This window comes from Mesoplodon bidens (assembly GCF_964165515.1).
Source record: "Mesoplodon bidens genome assembly, chromosome: 18".
NCBI classification, from domain to species: Eukaryota; Metazoa; Chordata; class Mammalia; order Artiodactyla; family Ziphiidae; genus Mesoplodon; species Mesoplodon bidens.
The window spans coordinates 19,682,157-19,707,645 of NC_138175.1; the positions used below are offsets into that span (position 1 = coordinate 19,682,157).

The 25,489-nt window shown below is 56.9% G+C and overlaps 1 protein-coding gene across 4 annotated transcripts; it reads right to left on the bottom strand.

Annotated features, from left to right (window-relative positions):
• Positions 1-631: 631 nt before the first annotated feature.
• On the bottom strand, positions 632-25,277 carry RIPOR1 (RHO family interacting cell polarization regulator 1). 4 transcript variants are annotated; one of them, XM_081215780.1, is made up of 22 exons: positions 25,256-25,277; positions 8,989-9,115; positions 8,722-8,874; positions 8,474-8,552; positions 7,740-7,763; positions 7,592-7,645; positions 7,296-7,448; positions 7,131-7,194; positions 6,994-7,037; positions 6,790-6,915; positions 6,189-6,337; positions 5,982-6,111; positions 4,244-5,902; positions 4,044-4,159; positions 3,021-3,153; positions 2,624-2,759; positions 2,338-2,499; positions 1,914-2,072; positions 1,558-1,754; positions 1,385-1,468; positions 1,195-1,285; positions 632-1,052 (listed from the first exon to the last, which is right to left on the bottom strand). In XM_081215780.1, exons 2-22 carry the CDS (start codon positions 9,090-9,092, stop codon positions 955-957), a joined length of 3,915 nt encoding a protein of 1,304 aa, XP_081071906.1. In that variant the 5' UTR covers positions 9,093-9,115; positions 25,256-25,277; the 3' UTR covers positions 632-954. The 4 variants fall into 4 exon arrangements, with proteins under 4 accessions (XP_081071906.1, XP_081071905.1, XP_081071904.1 ...); XM_081215779.1 differs by lacking the exon at positions 25,256-25,277 and adding an exon at positions 16,701-16,801; XM_081215778.1 differs by lacking the exon at positions 25,256-25,277 and adding an exon at positions 9,952-10,663 and having other exon boundaries at positions 4,044-4,156.
• Between the last annotated feature and the right edge of the window lie 212 nt (positions 25,278-25,489).

Here is a 25,489-nt window from a genome sequence, read left to right on the forward strand (position 1 = left end):
TTTGTTATTACGGAGAGGAGGTGGCTCAGGGAGAGGAAGGACTTTCTGTTTAGAGTCACAGGGCAGCCATCCGGGTCTCCTGCCTCCCAGGCCCCAGCTCTTCCCCTCTGCAAGAATCTCCTCTCAACTACCCAGCGCTCAAGGAGCTCCTTGTGCTCAGCCCCCTCTGTAGGAAGCTGCCTGGGCTGAGGCGAAGACCCAGAAGCCTGGCATTCCCTGACGGGGTTCTGCTGCTCCCTGGTGGCCAGAAGCTCCAGCCACCACCACACCTTTTCCTGCCTGCTTCCTCTTTGCCTCCTGGCCAAGTGAGCTGGCTGCTAGGGAGCCATTCCCAGGACTGGCACCCTTTGGGCCTTCTCTAGGCCAACTCCACAGTTTGGCTCCAGTCTAGGCCCACAGCTTCCAGGCCCAGGGTACACCCACCTGCAGGCCGGGCCTCCTCAGCAACACTCCACCACCCTCTTCCTCTGCCCTCTTTTCCAAGCGCAGTTCCAGCCTCTGGGCTCTGTTCCATCTGGATTTCCAGGGCAAAAGCACATGGCATTGTCACAGTTGGAGTGTGGACACACTAGTGTCAGGGCCACAGCCAGAGTGTGCTGGAGCAGAAGGTCAGTAGTGCACCAGTCCAGGCTACGTAGGAAAGGCATTTTGCTTTTTTATTTTCTGTAAAACTCTGTAAATAAAATACAAAACCAAGGGACGTGGCAGGGCAGAGGCAGGATGGCCAGGCCCGGGACACCGATCTATGGCAAGTGTGCTGAGCCGAGGCTGGGAGGCACTTGACTGCGGCACTGACTCTACCCACCCCGAGGACAAAAGGAGAATATATTAGATTTTCATTGATAGGAATCTGTGAGGGAGGAGTGTCTGGAGCCAGCCCTCACCCTCCCTGCCAGTGCCTGGTAAGCCCTGAAAGTGGGGGGAAGGGGCACTGGGGGCCGGTGGGTGGGGAGTTTAAAATGCCGTGCTGGCCATGCTGCCGGGCCCGAAGATGCGGGGCAGGGCATCCAGTGACTCCTCCAGCCGTCGATGGGCAGACTGTCCCTCTTCCCCTGTAATGGATAAAGATGGGGTCAGGAGAGGCCCTAGCCCCGCCCTGGCCCTCCCACCCCTGACCCCATCTCACCCCTATTCCCAGCAGCCAAAATGTCATAGAACTCAACTTGACCCATATCTCCCATTCCCCAGTCTCACCGCATTGCTGAAGGCTCTGCCGAGCTGCTTCCCTCACGGCTTCTGTGTCCGTTTGGCACAGGTACACCAGGGGCTCAATGCCTTCAGGAGCCTACCAGGGGAGAGAGCATTGAGGTGGGCCCAGTGCAGCAGGTGAGAAAGGCTCAGGACCCAGGGCTTGGGGAGCTGGGAGGGGAGAGAAAGGGATCACCTTGATGCAGCCCAGGGCCAAGCAGCCAGCCACTCTCGTCTGCACATCCTCATCCTCGAGCTGGTCCAGGAAGCAGAGTAGAGCCTGGTTAAGGGTGGGAGGGCAGACTTAGCCAGACACTGGGAGCCTGGGACCCCAGCCTTTGCCCTCAGGGAGCCCTGCCTGACTCTTACCCTTTCCCGGAAGGCAGGGCCCAGTGACAGGCTCCGGAGCTGAGTGCTGACAGCAGCCATGACCTTGTTGTTGCCATGGACAAGCAGGGAGCTGAGGGCTCGGAGCCCATCCCTTCGAAGCCGCCCCTCAGGTGCCAACCTCAGGGCTTTCAGCACAACAGCCTGGTCATCTGAGTTCAGATTCCGCACCAGTAACACTGAAAAAAGGAAGCCGGGCGGGGGGGTGTCAGTTGGAACACGCTGGCAGGGCAAAGAGCCTCCCGGGGTGGGTTCTTTTGTACCTTCATGTCCTGAATTCACACCTTCAGACCCACCCATAGCATCAGGCCACCTTGTGACCAGGGTTACTGCCTCACCCTCCTCGGCAGTCTCGGTCACGTAGGCCTCCATGGAGGAGCTGTCCAAGGCTTCAATGTAACTCCAGAACTGGAAAACGGTGAGCTGCTCTCCAGGGCCTGACTGGGGCCTCCGGGGCAGCTTCTGCCCCAGGGCATCCTCCAGGAACTTGACACACACTGTGGGAGGCAGTGCCGCAGGTGTCAGGGTGTGGATGGACCTGGGTCCTTAGAGGGAAGAGTGCTCCCACCCCACGCGCAGGTCCAGGGACCCTGCACAAAAGGGTCCAATCTGGGCCCTTTTGTGCTGAGGCATGAGCCTTCGATGTTTCTTCCCAGTGCTCATCTCAGCATGTCTCTGTGGGCTGACCTAGCTTTCCCTGAGGTCCCATCACTGGGGATCTGAGAAAGGAGAGCAGAGGGGGCAGGTAGGCAGCTCACTCACCAGCCTCGGCTAAGCCTGGCTGGCGCAGGGAGAGACGGGCGCCGTACTGATTGCAGAAGGTGAGAAGCACCCGCTCCACAGGGCAGATGAAGGGGCTGAGTCCGTCTGTACATTGGTCCCAGAAGGTCAGGAAGCCGGGCCGGGAGGCCGAGAACTGCACCACTGTGAGGAGGTGCAGGAAACTGTCAGCAACAGAACGGGCCGGTGGGGACACAGGCGCGTAGGTGGGATAGGGCAAGGGAGGAACTTTGGGGCAGACACGAGGCAGAGCCCACACAGCTTTTACCTTCCTGGGCAGAGGTGGCAGGGATTTCCCATCGCCTGCTAAGCTCACATACTGCTTCGAACACTCGGGCCTCCCGCAGTAGCCGCTCCAGGGCCCATGCCTCCTGGCAGCGCAGGGGCCCAAATGTGCCCAGTTTCTGGAGAATAGGGGTGGCCAAACAGCTCAGACCTCAAGACAGAGCTTAAAGAGGGTGGAGACCAGGGACTACCAGTCCCTGCATGCATCGGGAGAGACTTGGGGGAGCCAGAGTGTGGGAGGTCTTCCATTCGGCAAGAGCCAGGCCCTGGGACACTGGGGAGTGGAACTCAGAGGAGGTGTGCAGGGCCAGGATTGAAGTGTAGGGCTCCCTGGGGGAAGGGGCTACAAGGGAAGGGTGGGGGAATACCACTAGCCTCACCAGCAGGAGGCGGCTGCAGTGGTACAGGTGCTGGACCAAGGCAGTGTCCAGAGCTGGACACTCCGTGCTGAGGGGTCGGGCACTAGGTGAGTCGAGGCTGTCCTCAGCCCCAGGCTCCGGGCTGTTTGGGGGCCTGAGAGAAAAATGGGGTCAACCGCCCCAGGAGCACACATCATCATCTGGTCACCAGAGTATTTTTATTAAGTTCCCCCCATCCCAGAACAGAAGAACACATCATGCACAAACAACAGACAATGGGTAAGTTCACGGAGGACTTCCAGAAGGAGGAAAGGGCTGGGACCAGCAGGTGGTAGCAGGGGTCTCCAGAGCCTGTCTGCCCAGGGCTACCTCCAGCTAGGACTGCTGGGACCTCTGGGGCCGCCAGGGCTGGGATGGGCGGGAGTAGGGTTGCAGGCGGGATGGTCTACGCAATGTGGACTGCAAGGGGTTGTGGCCCAAGGGGTGCAGGGCACGGGGCCATAACCTAGGCAGCACTGGAGGGAGGAGGAGCCGGGCATGACCTTCAACTGGGAATCGGCAAAGGCCACTCTGGGACAAAGAGCCAAGGGGCCAGGGCCTCTGGGAAAGCTGGGGTCCAGACAGAGGGGTTGATGCTGGGGGGCACAGGATGCACGGGGAGGCACAGTAAAGGCTCGTTCATAGGGTAGGTTCAAGGTGAGGCCAAGGAAGAGAGGAGGAGCTGGAGGCTCAGGAGCTGGTGGGGACCGATGGAGGAGGCAGACACCGCAGGGATGAGAAGGAAGGTGACCAGAAGCACTGGGGATACAGATGTGATTGAAAACGTGAGCAACAAGGACACACGAGGAGTACATGGGAGGGGTGAACACAGATGTACCCGCCAGCAAGTCCATCCCCTCCCACCCACCTCCCTTGAGCCCACCACCCATCTTACTGCTCTCTTTACGTGCTCCCCCTGGCCTCACCTCACCTGTTCCCCTTTCTCGCCTTTCTCTTTCACCTGCTACTCACCTCCCCTCTTCCCCCGCTCCTAGCCCCTCTCACCTGTCCCCAGGACTGTCATTGTCTTCATCTTCATTGAGGAAGCTGAAGCTTTCCAGGGCATGCTCCACAGTGATGCTAAGACTGGAGGCCCGGCTGCGAGTCAAGCCTTGTCTCTGCTGGGGTTGTGAAGGGCGTCAGAGCTGTCGCCCCTGCCTGGCTGCCCTCCCTGCGCTGCCGCAAACCAGCCCAGCCCTCCTCACCATAAGCAGACTCTCCAGCCGGGTCACCTCCTGCTCCAGGCCCTGCAGCTCAGGAAACTGGCCACGATAGTCATCCAGGGCAGCCATTAGGGCCCCCAGTGCCTCTTCCAGTTTCCTGTCCCCAGCACCTCCAGCTGCCCCTGGAACTGGGGCCTGGGCTGCCCTGGCCACTCTAGGGTCTGAATGCTGGGGCACAGGGGCTAGGGGTGAGGGAGGGGGACTTGGGCTCTGACGGATGGCTTCTGGGAGTTTTGGGGAAGGGCTTGTGAGGGGTTCCCAACTGGAACAGGTAGGACTTGGGTGGGAGGTGCTGAGGGCTATGGGGCCTGCCTGAGTGCAGGAAGTGGAGGCTGGGTAGCTACAGGACAGGGGGTCGATGCCTGGGAAGGGAGGGTCTGTGTTTGCAGAGGGGTTGGAGAGCGTGGCAAGGTCTAGAAAAGTGGAAGGGCTTACAGTTCTAAGGGTGGGACTTGTGACAGAATGGGTAGGACTCCTGGGGATCTGGACTGGGTCCTTAGCATTGGGTGTAGTGGTGTGAGTTGAAATCCTGGCTGTGTGAGTAGGGGTTGCAGTAGTGTGGGTACTGCTTGTGGTGGTGTGGGTAGAGCTTGCAGTAGTGTGGGTGGGGCTTATTGTGGTATGGGTAGGGCTTGTAGCAGTGTGGGTGGGGCTTATGGTGGTGTGGGTAGGGCTTGCAGTAGTGTGGGTGGGGCTAGTGGTAGTGTGGGTGGGGCTCGTGGTAGTCTGGGCGGGGTCTGTGGTACTGGGGGTAGGGGCTGCAGTAGAGAGGGTAGAGATCATGTGCTTGTTGGTGGGGCTTGTGACAGTGTGTGTCAGGATTGTGACAGTGTGGCTGAGGCTTGTGGTGGTCTGGACTGGGTCTGTAGTATTGGGGGCAGGAGCTACAGGAGTGAGGGTAGAAAGCATCAGCTTGTGGGTGGGACTTGTGGTGGTCTGGATTGGCCCTGTGGGACTGGGGGTAGGGCCTGTAATAGTGATGGTAGAGACCACAGTCTTGTGGGTAGAACCTGTGGTAGTGTGAGTAAGGCTTGGAGCACTATGGGCAGGGCTTACAGCACTAGAGGTGGAGCTTGTAGTGGTGTGGGTGGGGTCTGGCAATTCAGGAGGGCTAGAATTTATGGTCTTGCTAACTGAGTCTAGGTGTGCAGAGGGGGCAGGGTCTGTAGATGTGTGGGCAGGGCCTGTCGTACTGAGAGTGGGGCTTATGGCAGAATGGCCAGGGTCCAGGGCAGAAGGGACAGGACTAGGGTGCTCCCCATGTGTGGGATCTGGATGTGCAGGTGGGCTGGGTCCCTGGACTAGACTTTCTAGGCCTGCAGCCTCCACTGAAGCCTCAGCCAGGGCAGCATCCACACTGGCCTCACTGATATGGCTCAGAGTCCGGCTGTAGGGGGCATGCCCATTGGCCAGGGCTGGGGCCATGGCCCCCTCCTCATCCACGGTCCCAGAAGTGGAGGTCTCAGCCCTACGGAAAGCAACCTGGATGGGCAGAGGCTCAGGCTGCTGCACCAGGGGCCTGGGGGCTGAGGAGTGGCGCGCAGTGCCTGAGAGCTGTGGGCTAGAGGAGTCATCAGAAGATTCGGATGACAGGGACCATGCTGTCCCATTCTCCAGCTCCTCCTGCCGCCTCAGCATATTCTAGGAGAGAGAAAAGGACATCTCAGGACCACCCCCAGCAAACCCCTGGATGGGGGGCTGAGCCTGGGATGTGACTCACATAGAAGGCCTGTTCCCGAAGTGAGGGCGTGTCTGGTGGGCTCTGGCTGTAGGTGGAGAAGCGCTTGGTGACTGTGGAGGCCTTGTTGACAGTAGAAGCGGCTGAGGGCTGGTCATCCTTGTCGAAGGGACTGGAGAGGGAAGAAGCTGTTAGAAGGTGCTAACATCAAGCCCCAGCCCTGTCTCCAAGCCCCTCAGCCCCACCAACCTCCACGTGACTTCCAGGCTGAGCTTGATGGTGCCGAGGTCATTAATGTCCACAGCTACAACCTGGGGCAGGGCGGCGAACAGATCCTTGGTCTCACAGGAGACGCTGCCTACAACCACATGGTTGGCCAGGCCCTTCAGTTCTGTCACCTGTAGCCAAGAATGCATGGTGGGGTCACAAGGGTGTAGGGGTCATGAGATTGTGGGAGATCAGAGGTCTGAATTTGCATAGAGGTTATGTGACAGTCACAGGGTCATTGGGCCATGAGGAAGTTACAGGGAATGGAGTTCTCAGGGTAATGGGGCCATGGAGGCTCGAAGCAGCCTGGGAGCACGGGGACCATAGAGGTCTAAATTTGTAGTCATCGAGGTCGTGGGAGTCACAGCCTCATGAGAGTTCAGGGGTCATATATTCACAAGGTCAGGAGGTCACAAGGAAATCACAGGGTAATGAAGGTCAAGGGGTCACACATTCACAGGGCCATGGAACCAGATGGGGGTCACAGGGGTAAGGGTCTCAGGGTCATGAAGATCATAAGGGGTTCACAGGGTCATAGAGTCACAGGATCTTGGTGTCCTATGGTTCTGGGCAGAGACATCACCTTGATGGACAGGAACTCCGTGAGCAGAGGAAGAAAGACGGTTTCCTCACTGTCCCACACCTGCTTTCCACTACCCTCTATGCGGCCCCGTAGTTTCCAGCGCTGACGCCCATATTTCATGTAGATCTAGGGGAAGAGGCAGGATGAAGCAGCCCTTGGTGTTGCGACCCTGCCATCCCAGCCCTTCCCTGCCCATCCTCCTACCTCATACTGATCGCCCACACATAGCCTGGCGAAGCCGGCCAGCCCTGGGAGTGGGGGAGAAGGAGATGAGCTGGGTCCAGGGGTCTCAGGCACACACCTCCCTCTCCCCGCCACTAGTCGGCCTCACCACTTGGTACCTTTCATCCGGAGATGGAACTCGCCCAGCTGTGCTTCCAGCTCGCTCTCCAGCAGGCACATGCTCTGAGAGGGATGGGCAGGGACAGGAGGAGGTCAAGAACCAGTCCCCTCTCACCAGCTCTGCCACACTCCGTGCCTCTGCCTCACAGGCACACGTCCCTCACCTCTGTGTACTCCCGATGCCCCCGAGTAGCCTCAGCCAGGCTGTCCCGGGCCTCACGGCTCCCTGGGGAGCCGGTGCTGTAGGCACGGACCATGTTGTAGGCGCCATCCCGGAGACGCCGCTGGACACAGTATGCCTCATACAGCTCGTCGATCTGAGCAGATGAGAGGGGTGGCAGAGGGGAGATTGAGACTCACTACCGGGGTTGCTCACCCAGGGCCTAGCATCATCTCATCTCCCTGTGATACCCAATCCCCCACCCCACACTGCAAACACACACGCATGCTGCACAAGTACCTTGCTGGCGTGGAACTCCAGCCGTCGCAGGAAGCGTTCAATGGACTTGACTTGCTGGGGGAGAGGTGCGTTAGGAGAAGCCTGAGGCCCAGGGCCCTTTACCTCCCCCTGAGTCAACCTCTTCCAACACCATTCTCTATACACTCACCTTGTCCAAGTCATACAGGAAACCCTGCGGAGAGAGACGAGGGGGGCATTAGGAGGTAGGGGAAGTACTCCAGCAGGGGCAGCTGCTCACCCAGACCTACCTAGCTCCTTTTCATCACAGCCTTCCTCCCTCTCACACCACAGTCCACAGCCATTGCAGTCAAAGCAGGGACTGACCTACCTTCCCACATGCCTGGTCTTTGCTGGTGTCATAGATTTGGTCCCCAAGGCCCCTCTAGTACTCTTCCCCCCACCTCTTCCATGGGATCCCTCCCCTGGCCCACTGTCTTTTCTACAACCCCTAGGAAGAGAGCTCTGTGCCTCCTCATGCATGGTTCCCTCTACCAGGGAACTCCTGTTCATGCTTCAAGACCCAGCAGAAATGTTTCTTCCTCTGGGAAGCCCTGACCTGTTTCCCAGGAAGAACCACGGCTCTCCCTCAGTACCACTACAACATAATCTTCTGCTGTCCATGTCTGTGGGGTTTGACCCAACCCACTGGAAGCTCCTATGGACAGGCACTGGGTCCCAGGCAAAGTACATGCAGCCTGGGAAAGCTGAGGAGAGAAACCTCCCCAGCCTTTCCTGATACCCCCTTTTCTAGTCACACCTGGACCAAGTCACCCCAGAAAACAGCTCTGATGTCACCCAGGGCTGGTGCTGCCCAGCCCCCCACACCACAAGAGCAAAGGGCATATTAATCCTGGGCATACGGGATGCCAACCCTTCACTTACCAGGCGGGAATTCCTCTTGGACTCCCTTATCTGTCTTTGGAGTTTCTCCTGCTCCTGCTGGTGCACTTCCAAATAGGCCCTGGGGAAAGGGGTGACCACAAGAGTTATCTTACCTCTCCAGCTTCTACCTGCCCAGGGAACAGGCAGTGAGGAGAGGGTGTGAGGCTGGGGAAGGTTCCTACTAGCAGAAAGGGAATGAGGACTTAGGGAGGGATCATGGGACAAGGCATTGGGAGGACACTGCTTACGTCAGGCCTCGCTTGAGCGCCGTGTACACCAGGTCCAGCCGCTCAGGCTGCGGGACCTTGGGGGCCGGGTGCGCCACTGAAAACATCTTGGACACTCGGGAGAGCGCTGGGGGCTTCCGTGGGGGCCCCGGGGGACTGAAGGCTGGGAAGCTCCTGAAGAAGAGACTGCACTCAGGAGGGGACAAGAAGTCATCCCCCAAACCCTCACTTGCACACTCCAACCCGGCCAGACTCTCTTGACCCCATTAGCCCCCCTCTGCCGCGTACCTGGGCCCCCGCTCCTGGCTGCCGAGGACGCCTGCGAAGGACTGGCTCCTACTGACCCGGGCGCTGAGCAGGCGGCGCTGCGGCCGCACCGACAGGGACATCATGGAATGAGTCCGCGCGGGGTTCCCTGGGGGTGGCGAGGGCAGGTGTCCAGCGCCAATCAGGCCCTTGAAGCCCCCTCCCCGCGGCCCAGCCTCTGTATCTCAGTCCTGCCGGCCACGGCCTGAGGCTGGAGTCTGAACCCCAGCGGCCCTGGTGCTTATGACAGGGCGGCCGCGGGTGACTCGGTGTCGGACTCAGCGTGGCCTCGGCTACGCCCCCACTTCCTGCAGAGGTGCAGGCTCCGCCTGCCGCGCGGGGCAGGAAGGGGGGTCGCACTGGGACCCTCCCCGGGCTGGGAAGGGGCAGGAAAGGGGAGGGGCGCGCGAAGAATGTGCGGAAGCGCCTGTTTACCCGGGGGTGGGGCGGGCTCCCCAGCCCTGCCCTGACCTCCTCCCCCAAAGTGGACCAGGAGCTCCCACGCCCACACCCGAAGAGGCCGTAGGAGGTCACGGGGCGGGGCGGGGTGCGTGCTTTGAGCCCAGCAGAGCTGCCAGGCAGGCCCGGCCTGTGCAGTTTGGGCTCCCCACACCGGCCGCCCCGCGGAAGCTGCTCCCCTCCAGACCCCACCCGCTCCGAGGCGCCGAGGCGCCCAGACGCCAGAGCCCTCCCGGTGCCCAGAGCCGGGGGATTCCCAGGTTGGGGGGCAGTGCCGAGAAGTGCCCCGCCCCCTCCACTTTCCTGAGACTCCAACCGGGAAACTGAGTCACAGACAGCAGCCTTCGCCCGTGACCTTAGCAGGAAGAGATCCTCCGCAGACCCCCACACCGCTCCGGCGAAACACGCGCCCCAGGCCCCCAGAACGCGGCCCGCAGCCCCCTGGGACCAGCCCCGGAGCCTCCGCAGCCCCGGACCAGGTCCTACCTCTCTTCTTGGAGTTCATGGTAGGTCCGGGACAGCCCTCCAAGCCGCGCGCTTGCCCCCCGTGTCCCCGCGGGCCCAGGGCCACTCGGTGCCGGCCGGGCTGGGCTCCGCGATCGCTCCCTGCGACTCTGGCTCCTGCTTCAGCTCCTCCCGGCGCCGCCCCCCGCCCAGTTCCTGCCGCCTGACTCAGCCCGCCGGGATGGGGCGGGACCCGCCGGACCACGGGGGCACCGGGCCCTTGGCCCCCCTCCCAGCCTCTGGGAGGGGTGACTGGAGGTTCCCCTCAGGCAGGGGACTTACGGGGGTCTTCTCGGCTGGGTCAGGAGTGTGGGTAAAGGGAGTCGAGGGCGGCGGTGAATATGGAGGGATAAACAGAGTGAGGACACCGGATGGGGCTGAATTGGGTGCAGTTAACACAGGGGGCTCATAGAGTGGCTGTTGAGGGGTGCTGAGAGAGAGCTGGACACAGAGGGCTGAGAGCTGGGGTTCTGAGTGTGTGAAGGCTAGAGAGCAGGGGCTGAGAGAGTAGAAGGAAGGGCTGGGGGTGCTGAGTGGAGGGGCTGTGCCAAAGGACGGCAGAGAAGCACTGAGCGTGAGGGGGTTTGGAGGCTGAGAAGGAGCTAAAAGTGGGGGACTGGATCAATCCCATATTATGTGTTGCTGCCGAGAGAAGGAAGAGAAGCAACTGGGTGCAGAGAGTCCCATAGCACCATGCACCACCCCCATCCCTCCACCCTCAGAGGGGATGCTCAGTCTGGACACCCTCTCTACCCCCAGGCCACAGGGCAGAGGATCTGGTCCCATTGCCCAGTCAGGGCCTTCTCTCTGGCAGAAGCTGCATCCTAGGGCAGAGGCCCCATCCTTCTGGCCCCCACCTCACATGGGCTGAATCCCCTTGGTGTTGGCCCTTTCCTGCCCCCAGTATCTCTTCATTGATTATCCCTATCCAACTCTAGCCTGGATAAAGGCCACCATACTCAGGGTCCATTGAGCATCTCATCCTCTCAGATGGGCTGGGTGCTCCCCCACCCCATAAACACTCTTGCTCCTTGATGCTCAATTCTGCTGCACTGAGCTTACTTTTTCCCCAAGAGGCTGGGGTGGGCCCAGGGGTCTGCATTTCCAACCAGCCCACCACCCCCCTACAGATTCAGATGCAAGATGTCCAAGGATCCTAGTTTGAGAAATGCTATCTCCCCCTCCCTCCTTGAAGACCGGATTCTGTGCACCCTATGCTGGCAGCTATGCATTCCCATGGATTGCCCACCCAACACTGGCCTCTCTGCTCCCTGCAGCCACCCTCCTTGGGAACACCCCAGTCTCATCACCTGGCTCTGGAATGACCCTTTCCTAAATCAGAACCACATCTCCATCACCCCCACCTCACCTGCCTTCTACCTGTGACCTCTTGAGACCTCAGCTCATTTATTCAACTATTTACTAAATGACAACAATACGCAAGTCTCTGGAGATAACAGCCGGAATTGCACAGACATTGCCCTGCACAGAGCTCACAATCCGCCTCTGCTTCCTTTCTCTCTGCCAGCTCCCTCCTACCTTCTCTTCCCTACCTTCCTTGCACACCCTTCTCCCCAGCCTGGATCTGCAGCCACCACTCCAGCTTGCTCGCCTGCTACCAATATCCCCAGCACCCTGGGCTTCTCTCTTACCTGGCAGAAACCAACCCTGGGCAACCCAACCCCCTGCCTTCTCTGCACCTGTGCACAGGCTGGCGGGAGCTGCCAGAGGTCTTGGCACAGCAGCTGGGCTGGAAAAGAGCAAATCTCAACCTCAGCCAGGCTTTTGTTTCCCATGTGGGAAATCCTCATGTGTGACCTTAGCCATCTCTCTCCCTTCCCATGGAAGATGAGTGTTTCAAACTTTCTCCACAAGCCTCAAACAAGCTCAAGTCACTCCCACATAAAAGATGAAAACAACCTTGGAAACTATCCAAATGCCCATCAGTAGATAATGGAATGCTATGCAACAAAAAGAATGAACAATATATAACCACATGCAACGATATGGATGAATCCTACAGATATAATGTTGAGTGAAAAAAGCAAGACCACAAGAGAGGATGTATGTTTGAGTTCCTTGATATAAAGTTCAAAAACAGTTAAACTTAATCTGTGGTGACAGAAGTCAGAATAGTAGTGACTATTAATAGTAGTGACACTACCCCTGGGGAGTAGTGACTGGAAGGGAGCACAAGGGGGCTGACAGGGTACTGATTATGTTCTGTTTCCTAATCTGGATTGTATTTCCTGATCCTATATGGGTATGTTCCTTTGTGAAAATGTCTTGTGAGCTGTACAGTTAGGACATGTACCCTTTCTATGTGAATATTATATTTCAGTATAAAGTTAACTTTAAATAAATAACTACAAAAAGAAATGACCTCTCTGTGGACTCCCAGCCTCTTTCTAGCTACCCTACCCCTCACCCTATTTGGCTCTTTTAGAGCCAAGTTTCTTGAAGAGGTGTCTACCTCCATTTCCTCTCTAAACCCACCCACTCTTCTTCCTATCCTGGTCCAGCTTCTATACCCAGTACTCCCCTGACTGGTCTGGACAAGGTCACCAGTGACCTCCCCATTGCTGAATCCAGTGTCCAATGTTTGGTCCTTATCCTGCTTGATCTCAGCAAAGCTTTTCACTGTGTAGTTCTCTTCCTCTTCCTTGAGCCTTTCCTTGTCTTGGATTTCAAGAGGCAACATGCCTCTGGCTTTTCACCTATCGCTCTGGCTGCACATATTATTTTCCCAGAGGATCTGTCTTTCTCCCCATCCCCGAATGGGCCTCATCCTCCCCACTCATGGGCTGGGTACATCTCCCACAGCTTAATGCCATCTAAATGTTGCCAGCTTCCATATCTCTTCCTTGCCCAAACCGTTCTTCTGAGCACCAGGCCTGTTTATCCAGCTGCCTGCTTGATACCTCCTGGAAGCTGAGTGACAGTGTGGAGTGGGTTATTAGGCATGTGCTAAGTTTGAAGTCCCTAAACTAAAGTCACCACTTTCCTCCTCAACCCTGACTCTCCCCAGTCTTAACCTCTCCACGACAGCCCCACTATCTATTTATCCAGTTGTTCAAGACAGAAACTAGGAATCATCGTGGATCCCTCAGCCTCTGTTAACCCCACGTCTACTCAGCCACCCGCTCCTGCCGTCTCTGGAATCTGCCCCCCACCTCCACCCCTATAGCTAGAACTCAAGGCCAAGCCATCACCAATTCTCACCTAGAACCCTACAGCAGCTTCCTAATGGGTTCCTTGTCTCCGTGCTAACCCACAATGATCTATTCAATAACAGCATTGCCCCTCTTGAAATTCCAGTCACCTGACAATGCTAAAAACTGTCCTCGTATCAAGTGCTTTCGATGCCAGGCACTGTGCTTAATTAACAAACATCATCTCCTTTAATTCTGGCAACAAACCTATGGGGTGTGTCCTATTAGTCCCACTTCACAGGTGAGAAACCTGAGGCTAACTGGCTGTGTGACTTTGGGCGAGACATTTCTTAACCTTTTGGGGCTGCAGATATCCATCTGTTAAGTGAGGATAACAACAATAATAATAACAACTATCTCACAGGGCTGTTGGCAGAATGAAATGAGATACTTCCTCTACTGGGAGTGTTCGGGGAAGGGAGAATTGTATGTGGAGTACAGAAGTTGGGGTGGACACAGTACCTCACTGTAAACACACAATAAATGTTAACTGATGTTATTAACAATTATTAATCTGCCCAAGATTACACAGCTGTTAAGTGGTAGGGTCAGGATTCAAACCCCAGGACTCTAAATCTTTAACTTCTCTCTGTTCTAACTCTTGTGAAACATCCATGGGCATTCCTCTACCCCAAGGATAAAGTCCACACTCTCTAACATGACCCGCAAGACCTTCAGGCTCCGTCCCTTCCCTCATATACCTTCCTCCTCCCCCCACAGTCCTGTTCCCCCCATGATCGTTCTGTTCCAGATACTGTGAATTCTGTCCATGCCTGTAAGGCTCTTCAGCGTTTAAGCAGCAGCTCTCATTGATCCTACATCCTCTTCCCACTACTGTCAGCCTGACCAGCTCCCTCTCTTCCCTCAAGTCTTACCCACCCTACTACTTCTTCCTCAAAGAAGCCTGCCTTGGATTGGGTCCCCCTTTAAGGTGCCTCATAGTTTCCTCTCTCTGATCCCTGAGGCCACATAACTCAGTTGTCAGTTCCCCTTTAGGGCTGTCTTCCAACCAGATTGTGAACTCTGGGGGCTGAGGCCTGTCTGCTTTGCTCCCTGCTGTACCCTCTGCGCCCTGCACCAAAGCAATGAAGGAAGGCAGGAGCTGATTATGAGTTGGGGGCTGACTGAACGGGGTTGCCCAGATACAGGTAGATCCTGAGCTGCTGGAGGGGTAGATTTCAAGTCTCTATCTACCCCAACTCCTCTACCTCATAGACAATTTCCTTTTCCCTTCCTTACTTTCTGATTGTATCAGAAAGTAAGGTGGGGTTCTGTCCTCTGAGAATGGGGCCGGGTGGGGGTTCCCTGGGATTCTGGAACTGAGTAGGTGGGCTGGACTCAGAGTAGCCTGAGTGTCCCATCAATTTTCTTTCTCTGGGCTTCTGCCACAGGGACCAGGATGTATAACTGTTGGTCCAAATGACCATCAGAATATCAATCTAAGTGACAATTCCAGGGGATGAATAGGCAGGATCTCCCCTGCTGGGGGTGGGGGAAGGGAAAGAGCTGAACCCCTTGAGCTAAGGGAGAGGGGCCACCTCAACTGGTGTTGGTGGAGGCTGGCTGATAAGAGCCAGGGGATTATCTGGACTTATGGCAGCCCTAAATTCTGTTCTGGACATGGGAAAGAACCCAGGTCTCAAGGGTGATGGGGCCTGCAGCATAGCCAGCTCAGGGCAGCTAGGAATGGAACTCTGCCCGCTTGCGTGGCCCCAGATCCCGCGGCCTCTAATACCCTCTACACGCCCAAACTGGTGCACTTGTGTGGGTCAGGAGGTCCCGCCACCTGTGCTGCCCAGCTCAGTGGTATGCCAGGCCAGCCGCTTTCCCGGGAGTCTCCGGTCTGGCCCCGCCCCACCGCAGGGCCGCCCAGGACTGAGGTAAACAGACGCTAAAAATAACCCGGGCAAGGGGCGGCTTCAAGGAAGAATGGGGTCCCTCCTGAGCCTGCCCCTGTCTCCATGGCAACTGCCCCAAACCCGGCTGCTGACATCATGCCGCAGCTGTGGGAGCAGGGAGGGAGGGGGGCGCGGTGCGCCTGGGACCCCCCACCCCGGAACCGGGCGGAGGCGCCCGGGTGGCCTCACTTCCTGCCGGCCCCCTCCCTGGTCAGCTGGTCACATTCCCGGACGGCGGCGCACTGGAAGCCTTGTGGCCTCCCCCGGGCCGGGCCTGGCAGAGGCGCTAGTCGGAGCTGCAGCAAGGGGCCCGCAGTGACTCAGCCGCGTCCTCCCCGCCAGCTTTTCCACCCGGGGAGGACCCAGCCCAGCGCCCTGTGTGCTCCCCTCATCCCCACCCATTTCCAGGTACCCCTCTGCAGCTGCTGCCCCACAGGACCCAGGACAGAGAGGGGTTTTTTTGTTGGATTGTTTTTGTTTGTTTATTGTTTTTGACAGGGAGGTTTTGTACCTCACTCTCCAATTCTCATCTCTCTCCCCGCCCACCTATCCCCCGCTGATACCCTCCATGCTGGGGAAGCGGATAGTGCAGTGGCAAGAATTCAGATCTGGGTCTAATTCCCACCTCTCTCCAAACCAGCTGTGTGACTTTCAGAATATTACTTAACCTCTCTGGGCCAGTTTCTGCATTTGCCACATCGTCTGGTAACCCTCCTCAGAAGACTGTGCCGGCACTGAGCAATGCAGGCCCAGGGCAAGCCCCACAGATGGCCCACCGTTATTGTTACACTGGACTGCACACAGTAGGTGCTCGGCCAGCCAGCCTGGACATATATTAGAAGCAACCCAGAACTGGCTGAGATGGGTCAGTCTTGGAGGCTGGACTCAGGCCTGTCGGGGAGAGGAGAACAGAGGGTGCTGAAGCCAGGCTTTCCCAGACCCCTAGCCCTGGTGAGCAGCCCCTTCCCCAAACCGGTTCTGCAGGCTGCCCAGGCCTGGCTGCTTGCAGAATTCCCACACCAGCCTCTCATTTCCAGGAACAGGGTCTGTTTCCCCACGGCGCCGGTGCTATCCTCTCCAGCCTGGGCCGCGCCAGATTTGGGCGAAGAGCCCAGCCCAAGGCCGGATCGGCCACCTCGGGTCGGGGCCCAAAGCGGCTTAGGCCAGCCGGTGGGGCCAGAGAGATTAGCTCATCTCGGAGACGGGCCTGCACGCCTCGTCGCCCTCTCCCCATTCCCAGCTCAGTCTCTCCTGCGGCGAGGGCAGTGGGGCTCCCGGTGAGCGTCCGTGCCAGGGCCCAGGCTGGCGCCAAGGGCCCACCCTCAGGCCTGGCCCACCCCAGAGCCCCGGGGCACAGGCCGCCTGGGCCTTGCCGTGGGAGGGAAGGAGGCAGCGCCGGGTGCGGCAGGCCCAGAGGCGGCGGCTTTTGTGGGCGTCCTCCGCGCCCGAGAAGAGGGGAGGAACGACACCGCGAGGCCTGGGTCCCGGGGATGGGGCGATATGGGACAGGGCCTCAGCCGGGGCAGCAGATCCGGGACTCCCCAGGCAGGGAGAGGCACCAGAACCGCCGCGCCCGACCCCCGCCCTGCCCGCGTTCCCCGGAAACGGCGGGGACACTCACATGGCTGCGCTGGGCTGCGCGGACTTCGCGCTCTCCGTGCACTGGTCGCTGCCCGGCTAGGTCGCGCCGCAGCTGCCTTGGTCGCCGCCGCTGCTGCCCGCCCCTCCCTGCTCCGCCGCCTGCAGCCCAGACGACCCGCTCCTCCCCTGGCCAGCTGGGCCCCACCCCCTGCGCTCCCGCACCCCTGGAGGAGCCCACGGCTCGCTCCGCCCTCTCGGCTAACGGGGCAGGCCGGTGGCTGGCGGCGTCCACCAGCTTGACGGGGCGGGGCGAGGCGGGACGGGGCGGCGGGGGGTTGGGGGGAACCCTGGACGACACGCGGGCGGTGGGAGTTCTCATTGCTCGGGATCCGGATACATATGCGGGAATAGGGCGACTTTCGGAGAACCATTAGCAAAGGCAGGAAGGAACCATTCCTTCCCATGCAGACCCCAAAACCGGTGCACCGGAGAGCCTCGCCTGGCTGCTCCCTCCTTGAATTCCGTGGGCTCTAGAGACCTTTCAGGCCCCCATATGTGAAAGAGGTCCTGGAGCGGCCACTGCTGGGTTGAGTTGGTTGGAGGAAAGGATCAAGGCCAGTTTCAGAGAGGGAACAGGAAGGCCTGAAGGCTACTCATCAGACACCTTCTGGGTCTGGACGCTGCCCCTGAGCCCTGCCCGTCCGCCGGCCTCAGTTTCCCTGCTGTGGGGGCAGGCTGTCCTTCCTGCCACCGTCTGGCACCGGTAAGTCTGAGCTCTTAGCCAGGCCACGCAGTCACCACTCACTGGGTACCGGCATCTGCGGAGTCTCGGGCCTTGCTCTGGAAGCATGGGTGAGGACCCTGGCAAGGTCTGGGTACATGTTGTCCAAGGGGGCCAGAACCCAGTCCTTTCCAACAAGGGGGCTAGAATACTGGCTCTCCCCTGGAGTGGGTTACGGTGGAGCTGATAGCTGACCTCACACTGGGGTAAAAGGGCCAGCTCCACTCCCCCACCCCTCCCATCAATAAGACAACACCGGTCCTCTCCAACCCCACCCTTCAGGCTTCACTCTGTAGTCTGTCACCTTTAGAGGTAGCAGGGGGCACTGACATCCTCTCCCTCGCTAGCTCTTACCAGAGACAGACCTCACCCTCTCCCAGTTCTCCCCCTCTCCAGCCCCTCCTCTTTGCCTTCCTTTGCAGCACCCCCTTTTCTGTAGTCAGTAGACCTGAGGATTGCTTCCAGAGACTGGGTTCTTCTTTCTGTTTCCCCCCACCCTAAAATATCATCCAGTCTCAGGACTTCATCCATCCACTGCTGAGCATCCTGAGCCTTCCCCTGTGCCCAGAGCCCTCTCCTGTTCCAGAGCCCCTGATGACCCACCAGATCTCATGACCTTCCCCAGAGGGACTCTTCTTCCTTCGTTCTCATCTCTGCAAAGCACCACTGTCCACCTAGGCTCGCACCCGAGTGAGGCTGGGCCTCTCTAGAGCTCTCAAAACTGGCACCAATTGGTCCCTGTCCACCTGTAAAGTCATCTCCTCAGCAAGGCATTCTCTGACTACCTTCTCTGAAGACAGCCTCTCCCTGGTACTCTCTGTCCCCATGTCCTGTGGACTCATGCCTTCATGTCACCCATCACCACCAGGTAGCACGTATGCCCATGTGTGCTCACGCACCTAAGCCTGCCTCACTGTGAGTCTCTAAGCTCTGTGGGGGCAGGGGCCACAGATGTCCTCATCACCACTGTCCCTGGCTCATAGTGGGAATTCAAGAAATATTTATCGAATGAGAGATTGAATGAATGAGTAAATGCATGAACCCTGGACGTCCCCCTCTCTACCCCCACCTTAATTCAGCCTCCTAGTCCTGTAGATTCTACCTCCTTAACATGATTATGTTAAGGAGGTGATTATGTTATGTTAACATAAAATATGCAGATTTGTTCCCTCCCTGCACCTCACCTCCCACTATTAGAACTCTGTTGTTTATTAATTCACTCAACACCCACTGACCATTCAGGGCTGGGCAGCATGCTGGCCCCTGGGGTGGCAGTGGTACAGAGTTGTCCCTGTGCCATTGCTTGAGACTCTGATGAGGCAGCGGTGATTGTGGGGACTCACCAGGCTACTGTCCGAGGAACTCTTTCTTGGCCTGGAATTCTGGAATTCCACTTCCAGAAAAGTCCCAATTGTAATAGATAACGCCCTTGCTCGTCACAGTCCATTAGTCTCTCTGTCCAGTGTCTGGCCACATCTCTGCATTGTCACAGCTGGTACCCGGGTCTGGGCCACTATCTTTTCTGGCCTCCCTGCCGCCTCCTTTGTACCCTACAGTTGTTGTCCACCCAATAGCTGGAGTGATCTTTTTGGGGTTTTTTGGCCACATCTTGTGGCTTGTGGGATCTTAGCTTTCCAACCAGCGATCAAACCTGGGCCCCCTGCAGTGGAAGCATGGAGTCCTAACCACTGGACCACCAGGGAATTCCCTCAAGTGATCTTTTAAATCATAAGTCAGTTCATATTGGTTCCCCAATGCCCTCAGGATAAGTCCAGACTCTGTAGTGAGGCCTCCAAGACCCAGGAGATCTGGCCTTAGATGACCTCACCTCCTCATCTCCCACCTGTCCTGCCAGCTCTTCCTGCTCTGTTTCCACTACACCAGCCTCCCTGCAGATCCCTGGACATGGCCCCTACTCTCTGGCCTCTGTCTCTTCTCCCAGCCTCCCTTCTGCCTGGGATGCTCCTCTCCCTTATCCACTTGGAAAACAGCTCAAATGTCACCTCCTCCAAGAAACCTGTGTCTTCTGGCCTCCCACTCACCCCTTCTGAGTACCCATCACTGCCTATTGTCCTTGTCTGTGACCACTCCTGGTTCCCCATCCTTTTTCCATCAGGGCCAGGCTTGGATGGGGCTGCAGTGAACAGACGGGACACCTGAGGCTTCACCTGGCCCTCTCCCCCTGTTCAGGGGCCTTGAAGGAGTGACAGCCTCCGAGGATCATGGGGTGCTAGAGGCCTGCTAGGCCTCTCCACAGCAGCCAGTGAGCCAGGGGAGGAAGGACATAGCTGACACCCATTTCACAGAGGCACCACCTGAGGCTCAGGGAAGGCAGGGCCTTTCCATGGTCAGAGGAGGGGGCAGCATCTGAGCTCCAATTCAGCTCACCGAATCCTAATTAGTTTGGCTCTGTCGGAGTCAGGCATCATTCCCTGAGTATTTGCTCTGCTGGTGCTGGCTGGGAGCTAGGGCAGAGCAACCGAATCATCACCATTTCTACCTTCGAGCAGTTCACGTTCCTGAAGGGCTGGGCTCTGGCCTGAGAAAAAAAAATCCCTCTAATAGATGGCAGAGGGTGGTGAGAACCATAGTGAACTCCAGTTCCTCACATATGGTGCAGCTAGTTCCACTTTTGAAAGTAACGCAGTTCGAGTCCCAAAACGCAGAAAAACAGAAGCTTCCCTCGCCCCACCCCACAGCCCCCATGGCTACAGCTCTCTGGTGTGCAACGTCACCCCCAGCTTCCTGTGACGGGACAGAATAAAGTCTGCCCCTTACTGCGCCTGTGCTCACATGCCTCAGAGAGGATGTACACATTCATTCATTCATTTGCCAGATATTCAGCAAGATTTCGTGGAGCCTGGTGTGTGCTCGGCCCTGGGGGTTCCAGAAGGGTGGACAGAGGTGAGGCCACCCAGTCCCTGCGCTTGGGGACTCACTGTCAATTAGGGCAGGTCATCCCTGAGTCTCTACACCTCTTATGTCACCAGTGTGAATGTGTGACTGTGATTGTGTCTGTGTACACATTTATGTGTGTGAGAGAAGGTGTGTGCTGGTTAGGAAGGGCTTTGTAGGAATGGGGCAAGTTGTTGAGGCTCCCTAGGCAGGCAGGGGGTGGGTCTTTAGAGGAGTATCTGGGGCAGAGAGCACAGCAGAGTTCAAGGTACAGGAGGGAGGAGCAGCCTCCTTTGCTGGCGGGGAGCAGAAGCTTAATGTGGTGGGAGAATTGTGTGTGTGTTGGGGATGAGGTCAGCCATGAGAGGCTTTGGGGACTGGCTAAGGAGCATGGAGGGTGATGGGGAGCCTGGGCTGCAAGCTGGGGAATTCTGTGGCCATATCTGTGCTTTGCAAAGGTCATTCAGGCAGTGCTTGGAGGGGGGCAGGCAGAGGCAGCTATCATTTCCCTGCCAAGGTCATGGTGGCCTGCGCCAGAGTTGAGGCAGTAGAGATGGAGACATTCAAGAGATGTTCAGGAGGCAAAATGGACGGCTGGGTGACCGATGGGATGTGAGGTCTAGAGGGGCAGGCATCCCAGATCATGCCAGAGTTTTGGGCCTGGGTGATGGGTGTTTTTCAGTGATGTGGAGAGGCCTGGAGGATCAGGTTAGGGGAAGGTGATATGGTCAATTTCGGCAGGTGGCATCTGAGGGGTCTGGGGACTATCCATCCAGGAGGAGGTGTCCAGAAGGCAGGTGGACATGTGGGTAGAGGAAAGAGGTATCTAGGCTAGAGACAGCTTTTGGAGGCGATGATGGTCAACTGGCTCACCAAGAGGTCAAACGTGAGAGGGACCCCGGCACTATGCTCCGCTAGGGCACTTCAGTGGGTGGTGGGGGCAGATGCAGGCTTGAAGGGGGCTAAGTGTGGGTCTGTGGGTGGGCCTGGACCTGCCACCACCTCCACCCACCTCCAGTCCCAGCCTGGCCCCTACTGCCCAATGTGTGTGTCAAAGGGCAAGGGCCAGGGATGCTGCTCACATTTAAGTCTTGGCTTTAGCACTCTCACCTTGCAGTTCCTATAGCCACTTCTCTTTTCTGATGCTTTAACTGCACTCATCCATTCACTCACTAAAATTGCACTTTTAAGAGGTAATCTGTCTCATTAATAATCAACACAATGCAAATGTAAACAAGAGACTTTTTTTTGGCCTCTGAGATTGGCAGTGATGGACATGATGTGTAAGTGGATGCTTTGTAGAGAATGGGATCTGGTTTGAGTATTTAAGAGTAGTTTTTTCAGTATATATCAGGATGTCAAGTGCAAACCCTCCTTTTCACCCTGAAGTTCCACTTCAAGAAATTTAGGGCTTCCCTGGTGGTGCAGTGGTTAAGAATCTGCCTGCCAGTGCAGGGGACACGGGTTCGAGCCCTGGTCCGGGAAGATCCCCACATGTCGCGGAGCAACTAAGCCCATGCGCCACAACTACTGAGCCTGCGCTCTAGAGCCCACGAGCCACAACTACTGAGCCCACATGCCACAACTACTGAAGGCCACGCGCTTAGAGCCCATGCTCTGCAACAAGGGAAGCCACAACAATGAGAAGTCTACGCACTGCAATGAAGAGTAGCTCCCGCTCGCCGCAACTAGAGAAAGCCCGCGCAGGTCAATGAAGACCCAACACAGCCAAAAGTAAAAACAAATAAATAAATTTATATAAAAAAGATAAATAAATAAATAAGAAGAAGAAAAAGAAAAAGAAATTTATCCCAGGGACTTTCCTGGTGGCACGGTGGATAAACTCTGTGCTCCCAATGCAGGGGGCCTGGGTTCGGTCCCTGGCTTGGGGAACTAGATCCCACATGCATGCCACAGCTGAGGAGCCCGTGTGCCGCAACTAAGACCCCATGCAGCCAAATAAATAAATAAATATTTTTTAAAAAAAGAAATTTATCCCAAAGGAAGAGGTATCCAGGCAAGAAAAGATCTGTGTCTAAGGACACTGATTGCTGGCTTGTTCAATCAGAGATAAAGGGATGGCACAGTCCTGGTGACCATCAGTGGGAGACAGAGGGTGAAGGAGGTTCGTGTGTGCCCTGAGATAACCCCTGGCCACTGAAAATGGACGTGGGGCATGGATTGAGCATCTACTATGTGCCTGGCATCATTCTGGATGCTGGGGACACAGAGGCAGACCAGATAGGCAAGGTCTCTGCTCTCAAGGAGTTCACACTCCAGCCCAAGGAAACAGACAATAATCAAGCTCACATATCCGTAAGATGACTTCAGAGAGAAGGAAAAGCTGTGAAGAAAACAAACCAGGGTGATGCGATTTGGAGCGATGGGGCTAAGGTGCTACTTTAGTCAGGGTGGTCGGCGTAGGCCTCTTTGAGACAGTAACTTTGCAGCCAAGACCTGAATGGTAAGAAGGAAACAGTCACGAAACGATACAGAGAAAGAGTACAGTCGACCCTCTGTATCTGCGGGGGCTGACTGTACTACGTTATTTGATACAGGGACTTGAGCGTCTACAGATTTTGGTATCCGTGAGGGGGTCCTGGAACCAATCCCCAGTGGGTACCAAGGGACCACTGTATTCCAGGCAGGGGGAACAGCTGGGGCAACAGCTTGGAGGTGGGAATGACCTTGCTGTATTTGAGTCATGTGGGCTAGGATAGAGGGAAAGAAGGTAAGGTCTGAGAGGTGGCAGAGTCAGGTCAGGCAGAGTAGGGAGTGAGGGTTTTATATCTCTGAATAGGGAAAGGTGCTCAACACAATAGACACGGAGGACTGGGGGAAAGCACCAGAACAGCCACCCGTTCTCCTGTAGCAGGAGTCTCCTCAGGTCAAACCTGTATCCATTGCCCTGGAGAGCTGTCAGGAGGCCTGTCCCAGCAGTGGCCATCATCTCTGGGCATAATTTCACGTGGCTTTCTTTTCTTCTTTGTATTTACTTATACAAAGAATGGTTTTTAATAAACGTATCATCGTTTTCAAATATATGGCCATTATGTATTCAGGCATTACCAGGCCCGCACCAGGTGGGTTTAAGCTTCTAGTCCGGAGTCGCCAGGCTCGACAGGTGACTTCCCTGGGGACTCTCCCCCAGGTGGGGCTATCTCTGCCATTGTCCTGGGTGATCCAGCTTTGGCCTCCAGGGGGACCTGTGAGCAGGGCCTTGCTGGGGTGGGGTGACTGTGTCTCTCCGGCTGGGCCAGGCATTCTTCCTTCCTTCCTGAGACTCCCTTCTCCTAAGGAACAAGTGGGAGGGACATCTGTGCCTCTCCCAGATCCTGGGATGAGTTGCTTGCCTGGGACTCTTTCAGGCCAGGCCCCCTGGCAAAGGCTAGAGTGTGTGGTGTGTAGTTTACTTCTGAGTTCCTACCGCTACAAGAACTGTTCTGACAGAGATGTGGAGGGTGTCGAGGTGGGGAAAGGCCTAGTCACTAGGCATCTGGCAATACCCTCCACACATGGGATAATGACCTGGAGGCTAAAGATCTTCAAACTGACCCCTGCCCCAGCCAAGCCCAAGACATAGTCTTGGTCTTTGGCGCCACCACGTGGGAAGTCTCCACACTGCAGTAACAGGCTTCACAAAATACCTCCAAACTCCAGGAGGTGCCCACTTACCCCAAGCCACAGTTTCGTGAATGGATAGTCACTGGACTGTGCAGTGCACAACCTCTTCAGCCCTGTTCAGCGGTCCTGCTCACACTCAGACCTGGTTGCATATCATGGTCACAGGGAAGGCCACCACCACCATTAAAACCTCCTCCAGACTTGAGCCTTTTTGTAGAAGTTCCCTGACCTTCCACTTTTCAGTCCTCTCCGCCTTTGACCTGATCCACGTGTGTTGAACACGGATGATCTTCCCCTTCTTCTGAAACTCCCTCTGGCTTCTGTGACTGCTCCTCTTGGATTTCTAGCTGCTTCTCTGGCTATGTCTCTTCATGCCCCTCTGTGGGCTCCTCAGGGTGCTGGGTCCCCTTCCCTCATCCTTGATTCTTTTCTCTAGGCCATCCTGACAGCTTCCAGGGCCTTGTTCCTGTTCCCACAGTGATGCCTTGAGTCTTTGCTCCCCATCTCTTGTGCCATTTCCCCACTTAAGATGACCCTTGGGCATCCCAAACTCACTGTATAAAGTTGACCCCATCTCTTCTCCTCAGAACTGCTCTCCCTCCCAGGTTCTCAGGTTAGTCTGGGTGGCCTTTCCCCTGACACCTCTTTGGCCATCAAGTTGCCCCATCTTCTCTGCCCCTTGGCCAGGGCACCATCTGCACCTCCTTTCTGGCCTCTTAGCGTTCTTGGTTTGACCTGGCCTGGTCCATTCTCTCCAGAGCCGCTTGATGGCTTCTGCATATTGAACCCTGTCCCTTCTCACTTCCCCGCTGGCCCTTAATCTCTGGCCAGTTCCTCCCCATGAGGTCCTAGCTCAGCCAGACTGAATTTCTTTGTTCTATGAATACATCCTGCTTTCCCACGCCTCCATATCTTTGCACAGGCTGTTCTGTGCATCTTTTTTCTGTTTCCTTCACCTGGTAACTCCTGCCCACCCTTTAGGTCTCAGCTCAGACACCACTTCCTCTGGGATACCTCCCTGGACCCCAGGCCAGGTCAGCAACCTCTACACTCTCACAATGCCCTGTGCTTCTCACATCACAGCCCTTGTCTGCCTCCCCTCCCTAAAGGGCCACCTGCTCCTCTCCAGGGATCCCACACCAAGACTAGTTCTAGGTTGAGTCACCTGACTCTGTGCCTGGTTCTCAGATTCAGAGGTCCTAGATCTCAAAAGTCATCAAGTTGCAGAGAGAGCAAGGCCATGCCTGAGGCCAGTGAACCGGTGGCCAGGCCAGGATGGGAACCAAGACTCTTACCTTCCCTCCCAGGGCTCCCCTGCTCCCCCAGATGCCATTGTGAGTTGAGTAAGGCTCCTTGCAGGCCCGAAGGACTTTGACCAGCAGAGAGTTGGCAGGCCTCTGGCCTGGGGGGAAGGCAGCCATCAGCCCGGGCTCTTGGGAGCCCAGAGAACTGGCGGAGGCTGTCCCAGAAAGCAGACTGGTGACTCCAGGCCAGCACATCTGATGAAAGTGTTTAATGAGACTCCTTTC